At 43.1% G+C, this 19,680-nt stretch overlaps 1 protein-coding gene across 4 annotated transcripts; it reads right to left on the reverse strand.

The window, feature by feature from the left end:
- Positions 1-745: 745 nt before the first annotated feature.
- zdhhc5b (zinc finger DHHC-type palmitoyltransferase 5b) lies at positions 746-19,202 on the reverse strand. Of its 4 annotated transcripts, XM_052069237.1 has the most exons (13): positions 19,059-19,202; positions 12,516-13,870; positions 11,526-11,647; positions 10,893-11,050; positions 10,108-10,280; positions 9,877-9,979; positions 9,481-9,572; positions 9,218-9,350; positions 5,260-5,368; positions 5,053-5,159; positions 3,382-4,325; positions 3,260-3,283; positions 746-2,023 (listed from the first exon to the last, which is right to left on the reverse strand). In XM_052069237.1, exons 2-12 carry the CDS (start codon positions 12,662-12,664, stop codon positions 3,265-3,267), a joined length of 2,109 nt encoding a protein of 702 aa, XP_051925197.1. In that variant the 5' UTR covers positions 12,665-13,870; positions 19,059-19,202; the 3' UTR covers positions 746-2,023; positions 3,260-3,264. The 4 variants fall into 4 exon arrangements, with proteins under 4 accessions (XP_051925197.1, XP_051925194.1, XP_051925196.1 ...); XM_052069234.1 differs by lacking the exon at positions 3,260-3,283; XM_052069236.1 differs by having other exon boundaries at positions 746-3,283.
- Positions 19,203-19,680: the final 478 nt, after the last annotated feature.

A 19,680-nucleotide genomic window follows, 5' to 3' on the forward strand; every position in this document is an offset into this window, starting at 1 on the left:
TTTGATCAAATACCTATTTTGCAAGCAGCCAACCAACCACCCGTGATCAACCCATTTTCATGTGCACACACGCACGCATGGTGAGCAACATCCAAGATATGAACGAAACTGAGAAATGAAGTAGCTCCAATGGTTTGTGAAAGGGAAGTGACTGCCTCACTTAATGGGAGACCTGACACAGAGGCAGGGGTGCACTTTTGCAGTGTGTTAAGGACAGAAACATCACTATCGCAGTACTGTAAAATGCTTCCCCTGGCGCTCCAGATTTTGATTCTTTGCCAGTCTCTGAATTGCAGATGAAACAAAGTTTGAATAAGAATGGCACCCCCCTCCCTCACCCACCCATATATCTAAATAGATGTAATTGCAGACTGGTTGGCACTCATGTCTTCAATCTAATGTTATCAGGCAGAGCTGTCAAATTCACTTCCAGAACAATTTGTTTGGCTTGGGCCTCCAAATGACATACAGGTCATACGTTGCGGTAAAACGCTTCAATTCGGCACCCATGACATTGTCTGCTCAGCCAGCAGCGGCTGGGCGGCAGATTCTCTGTGTTGAATTGAAGCATTTTACAAAATGCAGGGAAAACCCCTCGGTGAAGGTGAACACTCATATTAAATTTGATAAAAACACAACGAAACGAGCGTGTCTGGTGGGTTGTCAAATATCGCAATTATCTACCAACTACTTTTGCTGGTTTTCAACACCCATTTTTAAAAAAACTCAGAATAACCAATATTACGGCCTTAATGATGAGGGTTTCCGTAACATAATATGGATGATCCCTAACACTTGAAAGCATGGTAGTGAAGAAGAGTGAGATGCGACTGCTTAGCCTGCCCAGAATGCTTACTGGACAGGTTTTTGCATGCACAACATCCTATTTTGATTGTGTTGTTTGTGTCATTTTTGGGCCATTTTTGGCCAATCATTTTCGGTGCATCCCTAGTATATTGCATTCATTAAAATCTATCCAAACGTTGAAAACAACAAAAAGCAACTGGTTTGACGTGTTTTGCTCTGAACTACGTTTTCTTTTTCTGTTTTGGTGAAATAAATAAGCCCGTCCCTTGCTGCCCCAAATTGGCTGGTCATACGTGGAAAGGATCAAAACAGTTGAGCAAGCATCCGAAACAAGACAGACGATGACCTTAAAGCTACAAAACTGATTTTGCATACCGCCTCAAGCACAAAAACATTACACAGGTACATTCAACAAAGATTGCGTTCCACTCCACGTTTTTCTGTGGCTTTTGAAAATAAAGCTCAATTGTTTGCCACGTCTGAGGTCGACTCTTTGAATCACGACAATTTCGGCAAGAGCTCACGAGTGGCTGATGCAGCCGTCAATTATAAACAGGCAACACATTTGTAATGAAAAATAAACAATAATACACTTGCCACCCTCATCGATAAGTCATTTTCCCCGCCTGACGAAAGGACCCATTCATAATTTGTAAGATCTTAAACATTTATATAAAAAGCATATTTAAAAACGAGGATTTATAAAACTAAAATGATACTGTGTTTTATAGGTTGGATGCTCTCAACAGGATGTGTGGTCCATAATCAAGACGGTCCTCGTTGGTCAACACTCAGATGTCCTCCTCAAAATTTAATTGGCCACACTCAAGTGTCAAAAATACTGTGTCCTATTGTAATCACGTCGAACTGAATGCGTGCGTGTTTTGTCCTTGGAGAAAGAGCCTCCAAACGGTCTGTGCCTGTGAAACAAGAGCCATGTGGGGTCTTTGTTCGGATTGAAAAGGCCAGTCGGTAGCGGCGGGCAGGTGCGCTCACAGCCGTGGCTTTAGGCTCTGCGGTCGTAAATAATGTCCAGCTCAAAGAGACAAGTGGGAGTTGTCCAGTGACTTTTTTTTCCCCTCCTACTCAGTGGAATAGATCGTTTGTCGCTCAAACCGATATCTCGTAAGTGGTCCCTCCGACACCAGTCACCTTCTTCACTCCGCCCCCTGGTTTAGATGTGGTGTGATTGGCCAAGACTGTGCGAGAGGTTGATCTGGATGGAGGGCAATCGGGAGGGGGGAGGATGACATATGGAGGTGAGAGGGGTTATTTTGAAAATCACATCAGGTAGACAAAAACTCTAAGGCTGAGTTCGGAATCATTCGCTCATTCCCTAGTCACTATTAAAGGGATCTTTTGTGCGGTGGACTATATAGTTCATCTACCAGCCAAAAGAAAAATAGTTTTGAGAACACGACTCATGACGGTACAATAACATTCAATTGTTCTTACCTTTATCTTATTACCGATTCGTCTTACCGTTTATTGTGTATGTTAAATCGCTCCATGTACAGCACTTTGTATGCAGCGATGGCTGTTCGAAAGTGCTCTATAAATACTGTTGACTTGACTTGAATTGTTTTTCAAGATGAAGATAGTTTACAAAATGACTACAAATAAAGCAACTGCACTTCAACATTTGCACGATAGCTGCCCATGGTAGCCTATTTTTCCGTTTCAGCGCAATGCATCATGGGATACAGTACAGTTTATTGCTTTTCTAGCGAGTTTTTTTCCCCGTACTTTTCAAGATACACGCTAGTCGCTATCCAGGGGATAACATACTCACTACACAGTCAAACTGTGCTTCAAAATGGCGGGCTTAATTCAGATAGCACTGTGTAATGCAGTCATTTTTAAAGACAGAATAATTGACGATGTAATGTTACATCGGCTTAAGTTTTTTTGGGGAGTAAATTTGCTAAATACAGCTCAGTCGCATTTAACTTGTACAATGCTTTTTGCATTTCCTCTTTTAGAACTGTTTGTTTATAAATAATTTTTGAGATATTTTTTAATTGACTTACATGCAATGAATTTTTCTATACTTACATGTAAGAGCAGTATTAATGTTCAAACGTTGCATAGTTTTACAGTGGTTTAATATTGAATTAAACTTTTAGAAATAAACCTCAGCTATGCTTTTTATTTACACTTGGGCCTGTCAGCTACATATGAGCCTAGAATTTAATGTTGATTAAGATGGTAATACCTGGAGAACCAAGTATTTTTGAATTTTGTGTAAACATTTTGGGTACCACATATAGGTCACAGGGAAATTGGCATTCGATTCCAAAGACAACTTAAGGTTTCTCTCTTCTTCAACTTCCTACGGTGTTCAAATGGGACGACAAAAGAAAAAGGCTGCTGGATGAAAACAACCGCATGCCGGCATGCTCCTTAGACTAATCGTCTGTCTGGAAACTAAAGAAGGAAAAGGAAGACTCACACAGATCAGGGAAGAAGAGGATGGCTGACACAAAGTAGGGAGGAAGAAAAGGACGATTAGGAAGAAAGTGAAAAGGAAGCGGCGCAGGCTACGCGTGACGATGACGACGTATCTTTACTCACTGTGGAGCCTGATGCCCTCCTCCAACTCCTCCCCCTCCCAGTACCACTGTGGCCCGAAGCTTGTGCTGGGGCCCCGCCTCCCCAGTGTAAGACTGGGACTTGCCCAGGGAGAGGCCGCGAGGCGGCGGGGAGACAGGAGGCTCTGGCGAGCGAGCCCCCGGAGAGGAGGACGACGACACAGAGTTACGGGGAACTCTGGAGGAGGAGGAGGAGGAGGAGGAGTCGTGGTTATGCTGTAGCGGGTGCAGCATCTCGGGAGGCCCGGAGAGAGGGGGCGGGCTGACGGCACGCAGGTAGGCTCTGTGGGGGGAGGAAAAAGTGGCGGAGCCCTGGAGCAGATGGCCCTCCCTCTGTTGGCTGAGCTGAGCTGAGAGGAAGGGCGACGTATAGCCCTGCAGCGGAGAACCGGGGGACACCGCTTCAGGCTGGCCTCTGACCGCAACCCCGGTCGCGGAGGGGAACGGGGCGCGAGGTTTCTGCGGCGACAACTCGTGGGCGGCAGACTCAAACTCTGGGCTATCGGATGGCGTGAGTAGGCTGTCGTAGGACAGACTGCCGTTCCGAGGGGTCTGGTTAGCCAGACTTTTGTAGCTGGTGTCCGTGGTACCTTCTGACTGAAGGGTGGCCAGAGGATTGTGTGCCATGTGCGCCGAGCGCAGGCTGGAGGAGTGGGACCCCCCAGTGGACAGAACCAGAGAGGATGGGTACGAGGTGTGGGAGCGCCCGGTCAGGGTGTAGCCCGACATGCCCCCTGAGACCCCACCGACAGTCCTGCCTAAGCCGCCGGGGCCCTCACCCCTCTCCCCTCCCCCTCTGAACACCCCCGCACCACCCACCACCACTGTGGCCCCGTCCAGGCTGCTCGGTTCCGAACGGTAACTGGGATGGCGGCTGGAGTGAAGAATAGAGGGAGACGGAGAGTCGAGACTCTCCCCGCGAATCACCTGAAGAGAGCAGAGAGGAGGAGAGATAGATATAGAGACAGTCGGGGGAGGTGTACACAGGAGAGAAGGGGCGGGACCGTGATGAGCATGGCGGGTGAGGAGAGGATGAAGAAAGACCAAGAAGTCCCCATGTTACCACAGGAAAACTTGCAAAGGCAACACAGAAACACAGGTGACCCGACAGATTCCAACAGGAATAAAAGAGGGGTGGTGGACGGGTTGGGTGGGGATGCTTAATCTGTGCTCTACTCCATAATCACACTACCGCATTGGAAACATTGACTGGTTGGAACAGGCACTGACGCTGCATGTCAAAGACAGAAATGGAAATACAAAGTATGTCGAATACGCATTCCAGTCAATGCACTTTGGGGGGCAGGGGGAGGGCAAGATCCACTCCAACATACAGACTGGCAAGGGGAAACACACACGACACTTGCTGAGGACTTACTGATCAACCGATGGCCACTGAACGATCAATTTCAAGTAAAAACAAAAAAAGAGGGGTTTGGTGTTAACCACAAAGGACATCAGAGAGAGGATAGAGTAATAGTTTCCAAAGCATTTGGGAATACATCAGAAGTAGGAGGTAAATGCAGGGAGCTCGGTTTTCCTTATCCAAGTTCTGATTTAACTCCTTCCAGCAGACAGGCTGCAGTGCAGCACATTTAGACCGTATTTATCTTACACCATCCTTATGATACAGTATGAACATGTCTTATAGTACCTTGCCGGCATGTGTGTGGGCACTGTGGTTCCTTCCTGGGCTGTTGTATGCAGGTCGGTACTTGTACACAGACTGTGGTGGCACTCCTTCTGTCAACAAGCTGCTTTCTACAATTCAGAAAAGGGAGCGTGTGATTAGGAAAGAAAACTACCTCAACATGGATACAGTGTGTGTGTGTGTGTGTGTGTGTGTGTACGTCCGTCCTACCCTCAGCGTCACCACGAGGCAGCCCAGGGTAACGAAGTTCTGGCTTAGGGGGAGGTGGAGGTTCAGTGTCTGCTGACTGGCTCTCCATTTGATCCAAACTGCTCTTTGACTAAAAAGACAACCACAGGGACAAAACCATCATGCTGAAAATTAAACTGGAAGTTCTCCCTCAAAACTGGATTTTGCCACTTTTCACTGTATGTAGAAAACAGTGAACCACTGCTATTTGCATGTGATGGGGCCCAAGCTCTGCACCATTAGCAAAATGCTTAGAGCTCATCAGTACGATTTTTCTTTCATTTTGGTTGATATTAATAATCTTTCCTTTTTACTATTCAAAATAAGGACCCGGGCAAAAAACAAAAACTGAATTGATGTAATTTTCACATATAATATTTCATCTTTAATAAGAGCGCAAACCAAGTATGAAAAAGTAAACTAAACAGGTCAATATAAGATTAACTCTTTCAGTACCAGCCAATTCTGGACCAAGTCAGAAAAGACGTTTAAAAACGTCTTTGGGAGTGAATGAGTTAAACACCTTTCTTAACCATAACATATTGTATATGCTTAGTTGGGCTGGGCGATATGGTTGAAAAATGTTTCACAATTTAAGTACAGCATTGCATTTCCGTCAATATTGATAATTACAATTTTTTTTTTTGTGACCGAGTTAAGCTCCACTTTTATTCAGCGCACGGATGCCACACACGCGCTCGTGGGTGCAGCTGTGCGCTTCATCTGTGGTTCGGTAGACAAGGTTCACAAAAATGGTTTTTGTGCACTCAAAACGCTTCTGTACCCTAAATTTCCTCTGAGGGGCTTGTGATCTATGGCGGGCCCGTTAGTCCAGTGGTTAGCACGTCGACTTCACAGTGCAGAGGTTCAATTCCAGCTCCGGCCTCCCCGTGTGGAGTTTGCATGTTCTCCCTGGGCCTGCGTGGGTTTTCTCCGGGTACTCCGGTTTCCTCCCACATTCCAAAAACATGCATGGTAGCCTGATTGAACGCTCTAAATTGTCCCTAGGTGTGAATCTGAGCGTGGTTGGTTGTTCGTCTCTGTGTGTGCCCTGCGATTGGCTGGCAACTGATTCAGGGTGTCCCCCGCCTACTGCCCGTAGACAGCTGGTATAGGCTCCAGCACCCCCCGCGACCCTAGTGAGGATCAAGCGGTTCGGAAAATGGATGGATGGATGGGTTTGTGATCTAACGTCATGCTGAAACATGTGCTCTCCAGCCCTCCCCCCAAAAAATACAAAATTTAACCAGTTTTTCAAGAAATAGAATAGCACAAAATTCATTTTAGAGTTATTTTCAAGATCCTCCTCTTTGTTTTCAAATCTCTAAATAATCTCGCGCCACCTTACCTCTCTGAGCTCATCCGCCCCTACACACCTGCCCGGCGCCTCAGGTCTGTGGACCAGTCTTTGTTAGAAGTATCAAGAACTAAACTGAGGCTCAGAGGGAAACGAGCCTTTTCTGTTGCTGGTCCCTCTCTCTGGAATGACCTCCCACTGAACATTCGGCAAGCCTCCTCGCTGCCCATCTTTAAAGCCCTCCTCAAAACTCACTTGTATTCTTTGGCGTTCGACTCAGCATGATTTTACTGCTTGGTGCTTTCTACCGCCTTTATTACCATTTCGTCTTACTGTTTATTGTGTATGTTAAATTGCTCCATGTACAGCACTTTGTATGCAGCGATGGCTGTTTTAAAGTGCTCTATAAATACTGTTGACTTGACTTGACAAAACAATAACATCATTCAATAGAATGTAAAGAATCAAACAGTTTGAGAATGCTGATTTCATGCAACAATTCAATGGACATTGTGTCTCTGGTGCTCTGTGCTCTCGCAACGGTAACCCTGAATTGGTTCGGGCAGGAGGTGGGGCATACCCTGAAATGGTTCCCAGCCAATCACGGGGCACACACAGACAAACAACCATTTACACTCACAATCATACCTCGGGACAAGTTAGGGTATTCAATTAACCGACCACGAATATTTTTGGAATGTAGGATGTAACGCGTGTATCCGGAAAAAAACCCCACACAAGCACAGGGAAAACATGCAAACACAGGAAGGCCGGCGTTCGGGTTCGCAACCTGGACCTCTGCACTGTGAGGCAGATGTGTGAACCAGATGACCAAATGAAAAAGCTGGTGCACCATTGCTACCAGCCCAAAAGTTAATGTAGAGGCTCGTGGAATGGCTAAAAGCACAGTTTTTTTTTGGGGGGGGGGGGGGGTTAACACTACAATGCCATAGCTATTGATGTAAGAACTTGCAAAGTGATTTAGGTCATTATCAAGAAAACCTTTGAAAATGTCTTGATCAGCTCTTAAATTAAACTATTCTGAGCTGGCTTTGTTGTCATTCTTATATTGGTCCAAACAAAGGTACTTGTAGGTGTGCTAGGTATTTAAAATGAACAGGAAACAGAAGAAACAAGGGTGGTCTCATATTTTTTCCATGGCTGTATATCACAGACAGAATAATACAAGTGGATTTAATGACCCACACAAGATGCAGTCCTTTACGTCTGTTGAAAAAAAATGACAAACAATATATGCCAGTGATTGTTTAAAAAAAAAGTCAAAAACCATCAGATGGCATGACAGTTTTTGCCGTCGATTTTATAGGCTTTTTGTTTTATGGTTGATAGAGAAATCTACGAACAAAATTGTATCATGTTTAAAGTTTCGGTTGATTTGGGCATGTCTGGACATGCTCAGTGCAGAGGTGTCGGCCGTTTGGGCGCAGGGCCTTTTCTTGAGTAATCACGTCAAAGCAAGGGGGGGGCGAAGGCTAGATTCAATCACAGAGTGGGAATAAACAAATTGGGAACAAAGAGGTGTTGAATACCAAGACAGTTTGGGAACAGCTGTCGTGCCCAGGTGGACATTAGTCATCAGCAAAGTCTGTGACTTGTGTATTCGTGTAAATCAGATCATTACCGAAGGGCCGGACCGGGGGGCGTGGGATGCAAATCTCGGGGGCAGTGTCTTTCTTGTATTTTGCAATAAAAGTTCAAATCGGCGGAGAGGGAGCCGAGTGTGTATCATCGAATCAACTAACCGTCGTTCGCTCTCAGAGATCCGCTCCCGCCAATATTGAAGACTATTTTCCTGTGTGCCGAGTCATTTCTTTAACTTTGTCTGAGAAAATCTCTGACAACGGTACAGCTCAATTCAAAATGGTTTGATGCACCGACTTATTTTGGTCATTTTACATACATTTGAACTTGTACTTGTCAGAACTGGAAATGTGCCATTTCCATCTAAGATATATACTGTATGTCCAATAAAAGATGATTCGATGTGTACAGAGATTTTTTTTAAAGTGGAAAGTGGAAGACTCATTTTCAATCAAAAATGAGTTTCTGAATCAAATTTGTTTTTTTCACACTCCTAACAGAATCATACAAAACGGACCAGGGGACAACAGGCTGAAGATAAACAGAAATGGGAAATAAAAGAACAACCCAACCAACCATGTCTCTCACCCACTCTACCCTGTGACTTTTGCTTACGACTAGTCCACCATAGGCTGGGCCTTCAAAGTCACACTCCACTTCGACAGCGCCCACAGATACCAACGTCCTAACCGCAGAAAAAACTAATGTGCAAACTTGCGCCGGAGTCAACTGGTTTGGCAGTAAACTTTCAATAGGAGAGGCAGTAAACAGCCTGAAGCAAACATTTGGCTTTTTTGAAGGGTTAAAGAACTGCTTGTTTTTGAAGTGTCATTATCTCAGCACTTGTATATTTTTGCTCACAAGTCAAAAGATGAGGAGGGAGGAAGGGAAAAATGGTAAAACGAGAGCTCCTATCGGAAAAAAAAAACTTACCTCGGTCACTATTAAATCGTTATTAAATATTAATAATAGTTATTAATTAGTGTACCACTAACATATGTTTTCGATATAGAATAGTCTGTGTGTGTTTACTCTACTTACTCTTGTGCTGTGTCGATCATTCTGGATACCATTGTCCAGGACCTTGGCTTCTAGCTGTGCCTCCGTGAGAGGCGGCCTGAGGAAGGGAGGCTGTATTTCGACAGTCTGAGGCTTCCGCGAACGACCCGTATATCTGAACAAAAGGAATGTCGATGTCACTCATTATTTATTCCAATGTAGACTCAATAGAAACATGGGAGAGCAGTAGGGAAAGAAAAAAGAAATTAATCAAAGAGGGTTTTAAAAGATAAGGGAAAATTGACCTGGGTGCTAGTGAGCTGCAAAGCACACGTGAAATATTCCTAGCGCAGCCATTTGTGAAGGGGTTAACACCTCCACGAAATTTTCCTGTCACCTGAAGAGTGCGGGAGATGGAAGAAAAAATAATACAACATTAGCATTAATTTTCTCTGCTGCATTAACTAACAACAACAATAATACATTTAATTTGTAGAGCATTTTTCAAAAGAACTCAATGAATGTTTACGGGTTTAGAATAACAAAACCATCCCGATTAACATACATTACAAATCCAACAAAAAACAGTACACGTTTTGAAAAGCAAGAGTCCATTGATTAAAGTAATGTGTGTGGTGTGGAATAATTTAGAGAGGTTGCAGTTTCGGTGGCGTTGTTAAAGGGTCTCAAGGTTCGCATACCTGCTCATTTGTGGTCCGACCTCTAGCCACGAGCACAATATGGAAGCCAGTCAGGCCAGCAACTGGGACAAAAAACAGACCAGCAACACACATCACAGCCATACTGGTGGAGCAGACGCTAAGGAGACAAGCCAAAACCCCAACAAAGGCAAATATGAGCAAAGAAAAATAAAATTAATAGATCAGGAACAATTGCTGCAATTTGCATCGTGGACACAGCATTAAGGATACGTCACTGCAGCATGTGGCATGTCGAGTTGCTGGCGGTGGTGCAGCACATAAACCAGGCCAAAGCCAAGAACATCGACGATGTGGGTGGTGAGTGACAGCAGGAAGAGGAAGAAGTAGCGATAGTTGCGCCGACCAATACAGTTGTTCACCCAGGGACAGTGGTGGTCAAAGTCCTGACAAAGCACAGAGGAGAACTTATTCGGACCAGGAATCCAGGACACATTTCATCCAAAAGTCAACCTCATTTAATCGAACACAACTAAGGCAATGTTAATATTGGAGCTGAAACTATGTGAAAATGTCTTATTACAATTATGATGACCAAAATTATCACAATATCACCACTTCATTTTACTTTTAATTAAATCCAATACAATTTTACACAATAAATAATATTTTACAATTCAAATGGGAGACATGCATGAACAAACTGCTCAATTGAAACAACGTTTGTCCGCCAGGCTACTTTGTAATTCCAATTTTAATTGAGTGTGATTTTAGAATATGATTTCAACACGCATTTCGACTTTCACAAGGCTCAAAAGAACAATTTCAAGTTGGCTATATTTAAGCTTTTAACGGACTTTTGGTAAACTCTAGCATTCTACTCACGTGACACCTGTTTTTACTTGGGGCACACGAACAAGCTTTGCTTGATGCTAAAGGGCTAAAGTCAGTGATACCTGCAGGTAAGGTGTATACTGCAAAACCTTCTCAACAGACACATAAATGTTGTGGGCAATTTATGATAAGCAAGTCAGACAATGTAAGTGTTCTCCACATACCTCCACACAGTTGTCACAGACCGAGCAATGTGAGCATCGGGGTGGTCGGTAGAAACGACAGGTGGAGCACCACTTCATGCGCACCTGGATTCCTTTGATCTCCACAGTCTTGTAGAGCGGCGCGCGGAAATCATCCTCTTTGTCCTCATCTTCCTCCGCTATATTAGGGGTGGGACATAAGGTAAGACTTCAGCTGCTTTACAACTGGCAGGATTCAAATGGAATTAACTGGGTTTGCATGACTGAAACTTTTAAGACACAGGAACACATTTATTTTACTGAAACCGTACCAAATTACAGAAAAAGAAAGAAAAGGCACTTTCCATTACAAATTTGGTTCTGGTTCACTTAGTCTTCAAATGCAAAAGTTTTTAAGTAAGCATATAGATAAAATGGCAGCCCAAATGAAAAATATTTGGAATGATTATTGTGTGAATGGATGTATACAGCTATTTGAACCAGAAATGCAAGGAGTCAAATGAAATATTGTGGTTGAGCAAGAGCATTCAAATGTATCATAATGTCCAACCTCATACTATGACCTTGTCATTGTTACAATTTTGCTTGTAAGCACCTGACACACTTGTGACGTTATCCTTATGTACAGCTGAGGAAAAAAAGCATTATCTTTACCTCGGGGGAAAACTCCCGGATCCATGAAGGTGGCCATACAGAAGTTGGCCAGTGTGAAGAGGAAGATCACCGCAATATAAATGGGAATGACGGGGGAGAAATAGTCGTACAACCAAGGACAGCTAGAACAAAGAAAAAGACATGGTCATTAAAATGTTTTCTTTTTAAAAACAAAAACCCACAGTTCTCTGAATTTATCAGTCATTACTTCATCACTGCACAAAGACAGGACTCAAGTTCTTGATTTGTCTGTATTGTGTGTTTTGCCTTGTAGAAATCCGGACTTCCACATGGTGAACTGACAACAGAGACGTTGGTAAGTGGAACTGAATCACTGAAGTTGTGTAATTGCTCCATACTGACACAGTGGGGAAATAATGGCTTTCAGCTCTTGGCAGCAAGCCATTATAGGATTAAAACGGTTGCTCATGAACATTTCCTATTCAACACCTCAACGAAGGGAAATTGGACAACCTGGGGCTCTTTTAAATAAGATCTGTTCATCCATTTTCTATCCCACTTTTCCTTGCCTCTGGGAGTAACCCCTACTACCCAGAGAAAACCCACGCAAATACTGGGATAACACGTAACCTCCACACGTGAGGGCCTGTGGCGAGATTCAAACCTAGGACCTATCAACTACGAGACGGGCATGCTGTCCAGCAGTCCACTCAGCTCTGTTTACTATGGAAATGGACTTCTAAATGTAAGGAGAAAACACTTCCAAAACCTGTTTTTAACTTTCTTCCGGTACACAGTTTGCAGGAAAAAAAGGATTTGAATCCATTATGAGTTGGCAGCATAAAAAGTTAAACAGTTCTTGCCATCATTTTGTGGACCCAAATATGACAAACTGTGCACCCACACGATACAATGTAAAAAAAATGTACGATATTCAGTGTTCATGCACTTCCTTTATGCAGTGAGAAGATACTGTACATCGCACAGCGCATCTTTTAATTTACACTATGTTGACGGCAAGAGACTCACGTGAAGCAGAAGAAGAGCGTGGTGGATCCGACGAGGAAGGTGGTAGCTGCAGACACCGGAACATACCGGCTGGGTTTAAAAGGACGGGGAGGAGCAGAAACCTGGCCACCCACTCCTCCCCCAACACCCCCACTGCTGAAGCCCGGCATCAGAGATGGAGCAATGGGAGGAAGACCAAGCGAGAGGTACCTATTTACTGCCGAGCTACTTCAAATGCTGTTCGACCAGTTAATATGACAAATTTGGCATTTGCCTGGGAGATGCCATGGATGACCCCGAAGCAAGCAGCACATGAATGGAAACAGTCGGCAAGACTAGCCAGCACTACAACACTCAATCAAATATATACGCTTTAAAATCATACAGCAATACACAATTCTACTCGCATTTTTATAGTATGGAAATATAAAATTGTCTATGCAGAATTATAATTTAAGCATAAAAAAGCAGGAGCAAGGTGATACAAAAATATGTGTAGGAAATTCATAAATATTTTTGTATGGCTTCAATGGTACTGCGTTTGGTGCAAGAAGATAATTGGGTTTTCATTGTACCAACCCTGCTCGAGCATAGAAAAGCACAGCCTCAGACAGTTTTCTTCAGTGAATTGCAATTTTTGTGCTTAAATTCTGATTATCTAGCTTGGAATGAAAATAAAAAGTAAATCCCAAAGTGAGGGAGCTGAAAATTAAAGATTTTGGCGAAAAAAAGGGCCAGCAGGTGCAGAGCAGATGCACAATGAGGAAAACAGGCAAAGGATTGAGCACAGTAGCTGCTAATGACTTGTGTGATTGTCCCAAAGGGGCTTATTTAGGCACTGGGTGGGTGGGTGGGTGGAAGAAGTTGAGGATGGTTGATGGCTGCAGGCGGGGACGGTTCCACACTGTTGAACTGTCAGCACCGATACAGAACTGGAGAAAAGTCCAAATCTAACTCCAAAGGCGTCTTTGGAAAGTTGCTCAAATGTATACAGTCATTTGACTGTATGAATCCTATATCCTTATAAAACTCTCGCCAAGTCCATGACCTTTGAGACCGCTGCCCTCAGTTTGTATGTCAATGTGGCAAGAGGAGGGGAAACAAAAGAAATAAAAAATCCAAAAAAGAAATCAACTCATTCCAAAAAGAAGCTCTGTGCACGTCACTGCTGCGTCACTGTACTCGTCCAGGTCTGGATGTAGAAACCTCTCCCACCTCCACACTCTCTGCACACAGACCTCCTCTCCCATTGTGCAGCTTTGAAACACAGCCATCTGCAACATGGTGGTTACATTCTCTAAAGCGTGTTAGTCCTTATAGCTTGTCCCTGTGATATTATTCTTCCACACCTTGTGACGGCGGATTGAAGGAAGCCCCTGTAAAAAAAATATATACATACATATAATAATTTAAAAAAAAAATACCATATATGTCAGTGTGAATGTGAATTGTTATCCGTCTCAATGTACCCTTATTGAGCAGAGTAACGATGATGTTGGCGAAACAAAGAAGGCCTTGAAAGGGTTCTGTTTTTACGCGAAAGCTGCGCTGTACAATTTCATGGTAAAACAGATCTCAAAAGGCAAAGAAAATTTGGCAATTCAAATCATCATAATTCATGATGAACGCAAAGAATGTGAGACTCCTTCACCTGACTGAGCAGCTAAAGCAGTGATTCTAAACCAGGGCGTACAGATTCAAAGAGGTCGTAAAAATGAAATAGGTCGTGACGTGGCAACAATTGGAAAATGCGGGTACCTACAACAGTTATCTAAAGCAGATGTGGTCAATTAACTTTGCTCAGGGGACACATGAAAAATTAGAACACATGCCAACTTTTTCTGTTATTTTCAATGTATTATGAAAAAAATGCATTGTCTTGTTTCAATAAATTGCTATATGTCCTGATTGTTATATATGCGTAATGTTATGTTGAAAACATTATTATTTGAAAATACACATTTTAAACAAACCTCTTGGCTGTTATTAGAATTACATCTTAACAGTTAAAAATAACGTTCATTTTCTGCACCAACTGCATGATACGGTGATGACTCATAATACAGTACACCCAATATACACAATAGATGAAACTGTCGATTTTGATACAGTATTATCAGGCCCTCTTCCCTTTCACTGTGCAAGAAATAAGGATGTTGCTCACATCAGGACCATTGCTGTCATTTTTGTCACTCTCTTTTTTTGGGGAAAAATAATTGCCGCAGGAGTCCAACAAGTTGCTAAAGATAGCATAAACGTGGCCAAACTGGCAACATTTCAGACAAGTCATAGCTCTTGCTCGCTACCTCGCTTGTACTCGCGCCCACACGTGTATACATACGAAGAACATTTTTCAAAATAAAAGCCCCATATATTTTACATGTTACTTTGACTTTTTGGTCATTGTGAGGGCCAGTCGAAGATTGTGGTCGTACTTGGCCCAGGTCTGATCTAAAAGATTTATTAAGTGTGGTTTATTTGGCTTTGTTGTATTTTATATATGATGCCGCCAAAGAATAATACAGTGATGACGAAGCTAAGTGTGATATTACCGATAGATTGACCTTGGTGTGCCATGAAAAAGGTCTGGCGGGTTAATAAAATATGAGCAATACCAATTACATACACAAATGAATTTGATCTACCAGTAGCTAACATAAATGCACTTTATATCCACTACCCAAAACACAGTGCAATTAATTCTGGGACACTCTATAAAACGATGCTATGTACCTGTCAGGCGAGTGGTTTTACTTTATTTTTACACACCTATGACAGCGGCAATGTTTTATGTAATATTTTAAACTTAATGTTATTTGAAGTATGGACTATAAAGTTAACAGGTTTTATGATGGTTTTAACTCGGAATGAAAAAAAGAAATGTCATCTATGCTGTATGTTGCACATAGAGCATATTTGACAAGAAAGCCGACTTGACTTGAATCTCTTCTGGGTCATTTTGGTTAGATATCAGAACAACTTGGATGTCAAATGGCCTCACGGGACACAATTATTTTTGACATTGAGTGTTCTACTGCATACTTCCCAACAGTTAGCAGGAGAAAACTTCCTTCAAAATTCATAGACAGTACAAACTCAATTCACTATACTCAACAGCTAATTATGTATCACATTGCATATTCAACAGAAGCAGAACCTTGACAAGAACATCGCAGGAAGATTGACTAACTTCTGAAAGATGTATATGAGTCAGTTTTTGTTTCACCATCACTACCTTACGACATGGAGGAGTTATTAAAATATAAGGACACAACGAAGAATAGTAAGCTTTTTAATTATATCCACCCATTTACCTACAGAGGTGGGAAATTGGATTTATCCCAGCCGGGTTGTCCTAACTTTCAACCGCTACGCATTTGAGGTGAGAGTAAACAACAAAGATGGCGGATTCTGAAAAGTTTTTTTGTTGTTGTGGTTCATCGCAATACATGTGACCTGCAGCAGACCATCATCATTTATTTTATTTATATAAATAAAGGAATAGCTTATCTTCATTTCATTTATTTCACCGAATAACTTAATGCAGGGTGAATACGGTATATCTTCATTCAGTCAGTGAAAAATCACTTGTTACGTGAAGTTATATCAATCCATCCATTTTCCGAACCGCTTAATTCACACTAGGGTTGCGGGGGGTGCTGGAGCCTATCCCAGCCGTCTTCGGCCAGGAGGCGGGGGACACCCTGAACCGGTTGCCAGCCAATCGCAGGGCACACAGAGACGAACAACCAACCACGCTCAGATTCACACCTAGGGACAATTTAGAGCGTTCAATCAGCCTACCATGCATGTTTTTGGAATGTGGGAGGAAACCGGAGTACCCGGAGAAAACCCACGCAGGCCCGGGGAGAACATGCAAACTCCACACAGGGAGGCCGGAGCTGGAATTGAACCCGATACCTGTGCACTGTGAAGTCGACGTGCTAACCACTGGACTACCGGGCCGCCTGAAGTTATATCAAGTAATTAAATTAATGTTTTAATAAATATATGTTTACAATGTTTGTAAGTATTATCAGGGTCCCTGTCTCCATGGGGGGAGGTCACCATTGTTGAGTGACATCAATAAGTGAACGCTTCCTTTTTTGTTCCAAGTATGCAACTCGGACCTCCCAGTTCAAAGGGAAGTTCAAGTGCACTTTTCCGAGTCTGGAGTCGGAAAAGTCCTGAATGAATCATATTTCATAAGAAATTATATCTCCATTGTGCCAAATGTAAGATAATCATATATATGCCTACAGTTAACTGTGGAAAGAAAGCTTAAAATAGCATGATTATTCTGAGACCGGGAAGGCAATAAAAAATTCTCTTCAAAATTATTTGTGTGCGGAATACTAATCAAGCAGCAAAACATTTTTTTTTAATCCATCTCATGGGAGTTGGGGGCATTTTGTCACTTGTTGAATGAAAATGAGATCACAGTCGCTCAGGGCTCAGGTAATGACCAATCACAGCTTAGCTTGCAAATGTCACATAACCAAACTCAGAAAACAAGTGAGCCATGTTTGGTCAAGACCTGAGCCCTGAGCAACTCTGATATCATTTAGTCGACAGCAAGTGGCAAAATTACTGCCCTTTTAGATAGATAAAAAGTCAATTTCGCTGCTTGATTTGTATTGCAGAAAGACAATACTGTATTAATCACAATAGTGTGTTCAGGTTAGAGGAGCCGCATATAACGCATAATTGTAAAAATAATTTTTGAATTGACTTCCCCTTAGGCGGCCCGGTGGTCCAGAGGGTAGCACATCAACCTCACAGTGCAGAGGTACCGGGTTCGATTCCAGCTCCGGCCTCCCTGTGTGGAGTTTGCATCCTCTCCCCATTCTTGCGTGGGTTTTCTCTGGGTACTCCGGTTTCCTCCAACATTCCAAAAACATGCATGGCAGGCTGATTGAATACTCCAAATTGTCCCTAGGTTTGAGTGTGAGCGCGGATGGTTGTTCATCTCTGTGTGCATTGCGATTGGCTGGCAACCGGTTCAGGGTGTCCCCCGCCTACTGCCCGAAGACGGCTGGAATAGGCTCTAGCACCCCCCGTGAATCCTTGTGAGGATAATGGATGGATGGATGAGCTTCCCCTTAATATTATTGGATTGGATAAAACTTTATTGTGAAATGTGCTGTATGCCTATGAGTATATATGGGTATAGGCTGCAGCGTGCCCCATGACCCTTGTGAGGAGGAGAGGATGGATGGATACATGTTTAAGTACATCATCATTGCCTCCATTTCTTTCTAAACATGGAGAATACCGGTAACTAGATTTAACGTTTTCCCTAAAAAATACAGTCTAAGAATGATAAAATAATTATAATGATGATAATGTTGATAATAATAATAATGAAAACATAGTTGAGCAGCAAGGAAGAGGAACTGCCATCTGGCAGTGTTGCCGTATAACAGTCCTAAATTCTGCAACAGCACATACTGTAATAAAACCCCTTATGGTGAACAATAAATGTACGGGTCTATGTCTTCAAAAATGCACAGGTATTATGCACTGTATTCACTTGTATTCTTTGGCGTTCGACTCAGCATGACTTAGATTTTTCTTGATTTTACTGTTTGGTGCTTTCTACCGCCTTTTTTTACCGATTTGTCTTACTGTTAATTGTGCATGTTAAATCGCTCCATGTACAGCACTTTGTATCCAGCGATGGCTGTTTGAAAGTGCTCTATAAATACTGTTGACTTGACTTGACGACTTATGCATTGTGTTTAAATGTTATCCTCATTTGGAATCTCATCTTCTATGTGGATTTAATCAGGGTCTCCCCGCATCCCCCACGTCGTAAGATGAAAAACTAGTTCGTGCGGTGTGGAACCCAGTGAAAACGGATCTGGAGGAACAAGCGAAATCTGATCGTTTGGACACGCCCCTCTAACAAACAAACGAGTTGGGACAAACCCGGTGTTGTCGGACTGATACTGTGACACTGAGCCTGTTGTTAATCATCTCATCTGCCCCACACCAAATCCCCCCATCCCTGCACTATAATGGATGTTAATCCTAAAATCTTCGCGTCGCCCGTCATGTTGCCGCAACAATTCACAGCTGAAGCTAATGTCACGTCACGTCACCAGGCGTCGAGTCAAGCAAAATGCAATCGGTTTAATGCGTAACGATGCCCCAATGACTCTTTGCCGTTTTCTGTCTGATTACTATTCACCGGCTGATAGACCATAGCGCCATGTTTCACTTATCTGTCCCAATTGAGAGCTGGCGTTGAACAGGCCAGGGAAGTGTTCGGCATCATCATCATCAGGCAACACACTCGACCACATTAAATTAATGCAATGACCGTCGACGTTACGTGTCACCCCAAATGACATGACATAAACAACGGGGTTTCACGCAGTTTCCGCGTGATTTGTTGCTCTTACCTTGCCTGGAAAGTTTTTGCGACAGCAAACGCTAACGGAGTTAGCCGACGAGCAATGAAACCTTCACACTGTCGACTGCGCCTCTTTGGCTGCCACCGTTAATCAAATATTCAACACCGTTTTACCGTTATTACTGACAAAAGAAAGCCACACGCACCTAAATATCCAAATCGTGAGCGATTTCCCTCGTGGATGAGAAGTAGTTTCGGTTCAACCTTACTTAGCCGATAGCAGATCGCATAGCTCGTCTAGGCCGACAACGGAATCCCGGAAAAGGAACATTGTTTGCTCATCCTCCAGGTGGGTCGAGTAGCCAATCAGAAATCGAGAGGCGTGGTTACGAAACTGCTCAAAATCATATTTCGACACTTTGCCATTTTCCTCGAATACACACAATTGCAGAAAACGAACGGAATTAAATTTAAAACAATTATTCAATGTTATATCTTGATTGTCATTATTTGTACACAATTACTGTAACTTTAAACTGAAAGTTAACTGAAAAGGTATTCGAAATTTCTAACGTAAAAAAAAAGAGACAATAAACGTAAAAATAATAATTGGGGGCCGCCCGGTAGCCAATGGTTAGCACGTCGGCTTCACAGTGCAGAGGGGTTCGATTCCAGCTCCGGCCTCCCTGTGTGGAGTTTGCATGTTCTCCCCGGGCCTGCGTGGGTTTTCTCCGGGTGCTCCGGTTTCCTCCCACATTCCAAAAACATGCGTGGCAGGCTGATTGAACACTCTAAATTGTCCCTAGGTGCGAGTGTGAGTGCGAATGG

Source organism: Hippocampus zosterae, chromosome 1 (assembly GCF_025434085.1).
Source record: "Hippocampus zosterae strain Florida chromosome 1, ASM2543408v3, whole genome shotgun sequence".
Classification (NCBI taxonomy): Eukaryota; Metazoa; Chordata; class Actinopteri; order Syngnathiformes; family Syngnathidae; genus Hippocampus; species Hippocampus zosterae.

Excerpts from the sequence above, each read along its gene's own strand:
- zdhhc5b (XM_052069234.1), bottom strand. The coding sequence starts at position 12,664 with ATGCCGGGCTTCAGCAGTGGGGGTGTTGGGGGAGGAGTGGGTGGCCAG. Across the intron at positions 10,281-10,892 it reads TCTGTGACAACTGTGTGGAG|GACTTTGACCACCACTGTCC; the intron begins GTATGTGGAGAA and ends GTGCTTTGTCAG. Across the intron at positions 5,160-5,259 it reads GCCTCGTGGTGACGCTGAGG|AAAGCAGCTTGTTGACAGAA; the intron begins GTAGGACGGACG and ends TCTGAATTGTAG.